The sequence below is a fragment of the Poromitra crassiceps genome (genome assembly GCF_964638095.1).
Source record: "Poromitra crassiceps genome assembly, chromosome: 12".
NCBI classification, from domain to species: domain Eukaryota; kingdom Metazoa; phylum Chordata; class Actinopteri; order Beryciformes; family Melamphaidae; genus Poromitra; species Poromitra crassiceps.
In genome coordinates this window covers 4298346-4306461 of record NC_139632.1, presented here as the reverse complement: position 1 = coordinate 4306461, position 8116 = coordinate 4298346, and the positions used below count along the sequence as shown (strand labels likewise).

Here is an 8116-nt window from a genome sequence, read left to right as displayed (position 1 = left end):
AACAGCGATCAAATTTGATCAATACAATTCATAAATGTGAAATATGACACCTGAAACCAGAAATATAGGATGTACCTGAATTGTTTCTGGATACATTACAAGTAGAGTGGAATAAGCTTACTATCTAAAATAGACTGCAAAAGTTTCTCATTCAACCATTCAACAAGTCAGTGAAATCCCTTCATTCATAATTTAAGAATGGTGTTGATAGTGTCTCCTAACAACAGAAAATATAGCCTAACATATTTACAGAAAAAAATACAAAAGTAATTGAAAATACACACATTACAATTGCCTACCATACAATCACCACAGCTGTCAGTTTCATTTGCATCGTCAGTATTGGAAATATTCATGAAGTATAGTGGAATAAAATCATTTGCATAGTCAGTATTGAAAATATGCATGAAGTATAGTGGAATAAAATCAAACAAAATAAAACATTTATACACACAACCCAGGAGGGCACAACTGTTGCTAAATATTACCAATCCATTGAGCCATTTCATTTACATGTCTAGAATTGTCCCAATATCAGCTCAGTTTAGCTCGACTGTTCCCACAGTCCCCTCCAGTCTCTTGTTGTGAGGAGTCGTGTCTGATCCAGAGAACAATGTCTACTTCCTGGTTCCTGTCACTGTGTCTTTTGTAGCAGTCTCCAACAACAGTCACGTGAACCTGCTGAGATCATTCCTGCAGGCTGCTGCTGTGGTGGTGCGTGATGACCCTCTGATAGTCCTCAGAGGGGCTGAGATGGTCCGTGACTCCAGGGTGCTCGTAGCTGCGGTAGTAGTGGCCACCCGTCTGCTGGCTGTAGTACAGGAGCTGCCTGGCAAACAAGGGCTCCACCTGCAGGATTGGAGGGTAACAAAAGGTCAGTCTATATAATGCTGTTGTATTGATCAATCAATATGAGCATTTTGCCTGGATTGCTAAGGTGGAAATGGGCCTGTGAGTCTTGGTTGCCACCCGTACAATGAAAGGCTTCAAACTTTGACCGGTCTTATACTCTGCAGACATTCTGCACAGGCCATTTTGCTTCCCTCCTCCAAGTGAGCATTATGTTTTATGCAGCCGGGATGCAAAATGGAACAAATGAAAGTAAGCCATTATGTGCCCAGATGATATGTGCCCTGATCTCACTGGTGGAGCGTTGATTGTGAAATATGTATTTTATGAGAAGTTAGAAGTGATTTACACAGTTTAGTCACATTATATCAGGGAAGCAGCTAGTGTTAATAAGACAGTGACCTGAACAGAGAGGCTCCTCCTTTGTCTCTGAGGCTCCAAACACTCGTCGCCAAAACTCAACAGCACCTGGAACCGAGGCAGAGGCCGACCAGGGAGCCCATAGCCCTGCTGGATCTCTGAGAGTCAGGAGGGAGAGACAGCAAATCATCGCTAGATTTAGATCGCTTTTGTGTAGCTGCACGGTTCATTCAGAAGAAATTCATTTGAAATGACATGATGACCTTTGGGGTAAAATATGAGTGGAAAGTCCTTGTCACATAATTATGCAAATACGAGATGAGCTGTCACGCAGAAGTTGCACAGCTGGGGTTGTTTTGTCACATGGGGGCGGGGAGATGAGGTGTCTGTGTAGAAGTCATGTGACTGTTTCAGCATGAGATCTTACTTCAGCAACTGATTATGCTAGACTAGAGCACACTTTTAACAAATCTTTACCATTTATTTGACTTGTCTTCTTAAGTTTTATTCTTTAGACATTTATCCAGAGAAACGTACAATGAATGAGTCTAGAATGTAAGAGCAAGAGCCTTGCTTTAGGACAACTCTACAGAGCACATGGAAACATCATGGTTCTTGCGAGAATCAAACCGGGTTCTGGTTTTTGGGCCAGATTTTTTAAACTATTACACCACTTTGCCTGTTTGTCTTGTACCTCTTTGTCCTGTTGATCAACTTTAGACTTCGCCACTTGCTTGAATAACAATGAAGACAATAAGACAAATATTTGTGTCCCCCCTAGCTAGAACAGGGTACGCGATCCATTTAGATTCCTGCTGCACAGGGACCACCTGGCCATGCTGTCTCACCTGTGAGGTAGTCCTGCGTGTGCAGTAGCTTCGAGGTGACCTCTCTCTCCAGCTTGTTGGGCTTGTCTCCATAGGGGGACGGCCCTCCCTGCCAGTACACCCTCCCCTGGCACAGCCGCCGGGCGTAGAGTCCGTCGGGGGCCATCCACAGTAGCACGCCCCTCTCCAGGGCGGACGGGGGGCTGGGGGGGCACTCCTCTGCTCTCCTCTGGGCCGAGAGACCCTCCAGAGGCAGGGGCACCAGCTCAGGACATCCTGGGGGCTGGTAGGGCTTGTCCTCTGAGGAGCACGGAGCGATGTGACACCCCTCGGGGCTGGAGGTGGTCACCTCCCGTACCAAAGTGTCCCGGACATACACCGACACGTGCAGGCGGACATCTGGAGGGCGTAGGAGAAAAGGGACGGGGTTAGGCTTAGCTAAGCATTTCATGCCCCATAGATGCATCATGCAGTCATTATTTGAGATGCTCATTTAAAATGAGGGTAGGGTCTTTGTGGAGTCATTTGTGTGCCGACACGCATCACATCTCAGACAACAATACAGATCGGCCAAACAAGTGCCAAAATGCATCGTTCCTCCAGGTTCTGTCAAGAGGTGTGTCCAGCAGACTTATAGTGTAGGTCAGAGTTTGGGTCTTTTTTCTTCTTTTTTTTTTTACCTTCAATTATAGCCCCTCCATCTGCCTAATCACTATACTATTTGTCATCCCTCCAGGTTTAATCAAAATCGGACAAGAGGTGTCTGAGCTATCAGGTTTGAGTATAACATTTTGGACCTTTAATTGTAGTGCCCTCATCAGGTCAGTCAGTGTAATTTTTAATTTCATCCCACCAAATGTTGTCCAAATCAGCCCATAATGTGTGTGTGTGTGTGTGGGGGGGGGGGGGGGGCAAGTATATGAAGTGTGTCTGTGTGTGTGTGTGTGTGTGTGTGTGTGTGCGCGTGTGTGTGTACCTGAGAGTGTCTCTGCTGATCTCATGCTGGTGTCTAGTGTGAAAGGCGAGGGCTGGTTGTCAGCAGGACTGTAGGAATAAAAGGAGGCTTTGATCTGGTACCCTGCACAGACAGAGGAAGAGACAAGAGCTCAACACAGACTCACTCACTGAACATTCATACTCCTCCATCCATCACACCAACATGCAGCTCATCAGTCAGGTCTACTGTACCAACACTAACAAACACAATCTCTCAAATATGAAAGGCACATGACACTCATTTTAACTCATGTAGCATGACACACACTCAGCTTGTATGTTTTGCACATCACAATTCTATTCTGTAATAGGTTATATTCAGCATCGTACCATTCTCTATGGGTGGGGGTTGCCATTGCAGGCTTCGAGGGGGATAGGGGCACTGTGCAAAGGACAGCTCCGGCAGAGAGGCCTGCTCTTGGAAATAGTCTCTCCAGCCACACTCTGGAGTGGGGATGTACCCTGGTATCTACAGAGAGAGACAAGAGAGAGAGAGACCAGTCAGGTCAACACACATACAGAGAGAGACAAGAGAGAGAGAGAGAGAGACCAGTCAGGTCAACACACAAAATCACAATCAGTTCATCAGGAGTCATGTTGCCTTTGAGTGCTCTTTATAAGCTCCGACTTCTGAATTCTGCAGTGCTTTGAGTTGGTAAGAATATCAAAATAGACCCTGGTAAAAGTATCTTTTGTTGGTTTGTTGTTGTTTGTTTGTTTTGTAGACACCCCCAAATCAACACCAAAAGGACAACTGAAAAGTATGTATTGCACACAAATGCATGACTAAAATTTAAATTAAGACTGGAGTGAAAATGTAAATATACAAAACACCAATTAATTACATTAAAAAAAAAAATAATAATGTCATATAAAAAGCTGAATAGACTACATCTCTTTAGCATCAGTTGTCAAAAGTCACTTGTCACAGCAACTTTTGGTCGTTAATGTACCTTTCGACTCATATTTGAATATTTCTGACAGCACTTAGGACCCTTTTAAAGACACAGTACTCATGCATTAATGTGTGCACATGGCTCATCCAGTGTTGAGCTGGATGAGCTGGACCCCCCCCCCCCCCCGACACACACACACACACACACACAGCACTGTATGAGAATCACCTGAGGCTGTAAGGCAGGGTATGAAGGGTGGATGGGATAGCTCACTGGACTCAAAGGACTGTCCTCCTGTCTGGGTCCTAAATCCAAAGCAAATAAGTGTTTTGGAAAATAAATACAAATAAAAACATTCACACACAACCAGCACTGCATTAACCTACTTAAAACAACAAGAGACATGTGTTCCCAGCACAGCCTGAGCTGTATATTCATGAAAGTAGGCTACACACTATCGACTGTATATATTCTACACGCCTACTTAGGGAGCACGTGGTGACTGGTGGTGTGGTTGCTTGACTCTTCAACAGAGTATTTATATTTAGGCTTCTGAGGGGGTCAGTGAGCCTTGTCAAAACCCAGCCGTGCATTCAGAAAAGCTTCATGGTTTGCTGATACCAGATACAAAAATAAGGAAGAAAAACATTTGGTCATCTTATGAATGCCAAAAACTGCAATCTAATTTCTGTGATAAAATCAATTATTTAAAAAATGAGAAAACTGACACAGTAGGCTATTTCTCTTGTATTTTTCTCTCTTATGTGTGTTTTGATGTGAGTCGTAGTATTGGAGGTGGGACTGACTTTTCTTGGCGCCCTCGGGGATGATCCGGTAGACTTTGTAAGGGTCCGAGATGTCCAGTTGGCTTCGATCCACGAGCTCCTCAAAGTCGTTGCTTTTGTTGAGGGCGCAGCGGAGGCGCGTCTTCCAGGTCGGCGGGTCCGGCTTGTCGATGCCCTCCCGAAACTTGCCTTTAAACAGCGCCCAGGCCTGCAGGAAAGTCACCAACAATAAAGCATCTACACTATCTACTAAAGTAACGTTCAAACAGAGGGGGTGTTGTGACAACAGGTAAGGCTATGGAAATATAACTTATTCTACAACCTTTAGGAGCAGTTAAATGGATTAGGTATCCCAGACATCCTTACAGGAGAACTTCACAGAAATGCAATGCAATTTTATTTATGTATTTATTTGAGTTAAGTTGTGGACCAGTGATGTCATTCATGCACAAATGACATCACTGGTATATATTATTACAGTAGTATAACATGTTATTACAGTATAATACTCTCATATAAAGCCTATAGATATAAAACAGGGGGTAGGACTTGATAAGTATTAACTTCTTCCTACTCCTTTTCGGGCATGATAAACAAATGTAAATTGATTGTGAATTTGCTGTCTATTGTATGCTGTGAATTCCAATTGACTATGATTGTTTGGCACTTCTTGCCTATATTTCTTTTATTTTTTATCTTTGTTTTTGTTTTTGTTTTCACCATGTTCGAAAATAAATCTAATCTAATGGTCCATAACTTAACTCAAATAATCTCAATAACTGTCAAACTAAATGAATGCCTGCGAAACTGATTACAGCCTTTGGAAATGTGTGAGATGTGCAAAATAAATCAGCGTTGTTTTTCTGTGAAGTTTTCCTTTAAGTTGGGTTGAGGTTATTTATTTATTTGTTTGTTTGTTTGTTTATTTAATTATTCTTCGTGTAATTTTGGCATCTTGCTCATTGTATCTGTAGGCTATGAATATGCTGTGAGTGAAAGGAACATAGCCTACAGTTTTTTTTGGGGGGGGGAATAGGCTGTAAAATAAAATAGGCTTTATTTATGCATTCCTTAGCTTAGCCTATCACTTTGGTTATTTGTATTAGCCTACTTTAAAATGTTTGCAACAATGAATGAGGTTTGTGAGAGTTTCTATGCTGAAAGTCATGTTGAAAGTCATCTAATGGAGATTGCCTTCTGATTCTGGTTGCACTAGACTTGACAGTGAGTGTGACACACTGTGGTGGTGCCTGCAGCCGGCATGTGTCGCCTGATTGCGGGTCCCCTACCTTGAAAAGCGCGGCATCCTCATCCCGGTTGTAATCCTGTTTCCCGGCGTGTTTCCATGGTATCCTGAAGATGCTTTTCTCGTCGTTTTCCCAGACCAGCCCGGGATATTTGCCACAGTCCACCTGCTCTATCAGCCACTGACGGAGCTTCCCGTTCCCGCTGCTGGGCGAACCAACGTAATCCGCTTCATGGTTCATCTCTCTGTCCAATGAGATGAAGACAAACTCCCCTATAAGTCCTATAACGCAATGGTAGGCTATTTGCTGCCGTGTCTGTGTGTTTTTTGTCAATTAAATGGATCAAAACAAACAGAAAGGCTATAATCATTTGTGAGTAAAAATTGACTTTACACTCTCGGCTCCCACGCAGAGTTGGCCGGGTGTGTGTGTGTGTGTGTGTGTGTGCGTGTGTCTGTGAGCAGATGAAAATGGTCTTCTTACCTGTGAAACTCGAAACCCGTCAAGTTTTGAAATCAATCAGTCTCAGAAAGCCCTCATCATGACGGCGGGCCCGCTTAAATCCTCGCCCAGAGCCTACCGGAGGAGGGCGGGGACAAGACGATGCTGCTCGGAGCACCTGCTGCTGCCTCCCGCGAAGCTTATCACAGCCTGAGCAGTCAGCGCACAGACAGACAGGAGGGGAAACCCTACCGGCGTCAGTCTGTCACACACACACACGCACGTAGGCTACATGTGGAAAATCATGGGAGAGAGAGAGACGAAAACAATTCTTTGAAATGGTTTGCCCTGAAAATAACTAGAGTGGTCCTGTGGTAAATTGGTAGCCTAAATTAAACCCTACTATTGTAATAAAATGTAGGCTGCTACACTGTTACTATCATGGGGGAGGCGCAGTAAGAGAACTCCTATGGCATACACTGTATGAATAACATGACAATTTCGGTGATACATGAGATTTAAAATAAAAACTACCATAAAGTATGGTGGTAACACTTTACAATAACATACACAAATAATGTAGTAGTTACTAGTAAACTAATCATTAACGAATAGTTATTGAGTAGTTAATTAATAATTCGTCATTAGTCAATCACTAGTTAATCATAGTTAATGACTAGGTAGTAATTAGTTAATGATTAGTAGGTATCTTAAGTTCCTGAGTAGAGTAGTTAATCATTACTTAATGATTACGAAATGTCAACTCGTGAATATATTAGTTAATCATTAGTTAAGGTCACATTGTGAGTATAGTAGTTAATCATTAGTTCTTAGTTCCTTAGTAGAGTAATTACTCATTAGTTAATGATTAGTCAATGGTCAGTTAGTGAGTATAGTAGTTAATTGTTAGTTACTCATTACTTAATTATTACTTGTCCATTAGCTACTCTTTTTGTGTACCCTATTGTAAAGTGGTGCATTATACTCAGTAGTTTGAGTACTGAATCATTACTTAATTATTACCTGTACAAAGTTACTCTTTTGTGTACCCTATTGTAAAATGGTGCATCATACTGAGTACTTCATCATTACCTGATCATTAGTTACTCTTTTTGTGTACCCTAATATAAAGTGAAACATCATATACTTATACGTAATAAATTCAAGAATGGTTCCAGGTGAGATTTGAACCCTCGGTTCTCTACCAACTGAGCTAACCAGCCTGTTAACACAGCTTAGTCGGTAGAGCCATACTATGGATCTGTAGAGCCGGAGACCAAGTATTATAGTTTTGAAGGTATATTCCACCCAAATACTACCTTCTGTCCAAGTACCTATAGTTTTGAAGGTATATTTTGTGCTTTAAAACACAAGTACTTAGACAGAAGTAGTATTTGGCTGAAACATACCTACTTGGACATGAAGTAGTATTTGGATGGAATATACCTTTAAAACTATAAGTCTTTGGAGAGAAAGTAGTATTTGGGTGGAATATATCTTCAAAGCGATAAGTACTTGAACAGAAACTAGTATGTGGATAGAACATAATACTTTGTCTCAAGCTCTACAGATGCATAGTATGGCTCTACCGACTAACAGGTTGATTAGCTCACATCAGACTTACAATTTAACAATCTTGGGGCTGAGGGTTCAAATCTCACCTGGAGTGAGAGTTTATTTGTTAATGATATGATCTTTCACTTTCACTAACAAAT

The 8116-nt window shown here is 42.2% G+C and overlaps 1 protein-coding gene across 1 annotated transcript; it reads right to left on the bottom strand.

The window, feature by feature from the left end:
* LOC310787105 (interferon regulatory factor 4-like) lies at nucleotides 1–6560 on the bottom strand. Its single transcript, XM_083648448.1, has 9 exons — nucleotides 6444–6560; nucleotides 6003–6204; nucleotides 4735–4921; nucleotides 4157–4233; nucleotides 3363–3501; nucleotides 3013–3114; nucleotides 2058–2435; nucleotides 1252–1367; nucleotides 1–849 (listed from the first exon to the last, which is right to left on the bottom strand). The coding sequence occupies exons 2-9, from the start codon at nucleotides 6198–6200 to the stop codon at nucleotides 688–690; spliced, it is 1359 nt and encodes a 452-aa protein (XP_083504574.1). The 5' UTR covers nucleotides 6201–6204; nucleotides 6444–6560; the 3' UTR covers nucleotides 1–687.
* Nucleotides 6561–8116: the final 1556 nt, after the last annotated feature.

Coding starts and splice junctions, on each gene's coding strand:
- LOC310787105 (XM_083648448.1), bottom strand. CDS start 6,200: ATGAACCATGAAGCGGATTACGTTGGTTCGCCCAGCAGCGGGAACGGG. Junction 4,922..6,002: donor AGGATGCCGCGCTTTTCAAG/GTAGGGGACCCG, acceptor ACTTTCCTGCAG/GCCTGGGCGCTGTTTAAAGG. Junction 3,502..4,156: donor ACCCTGCCTTACAGCCTCAG/GTGATTCTCATA, acceptor CTCTCTCTGTAG/ATACCAGGGTACATCCCCAC.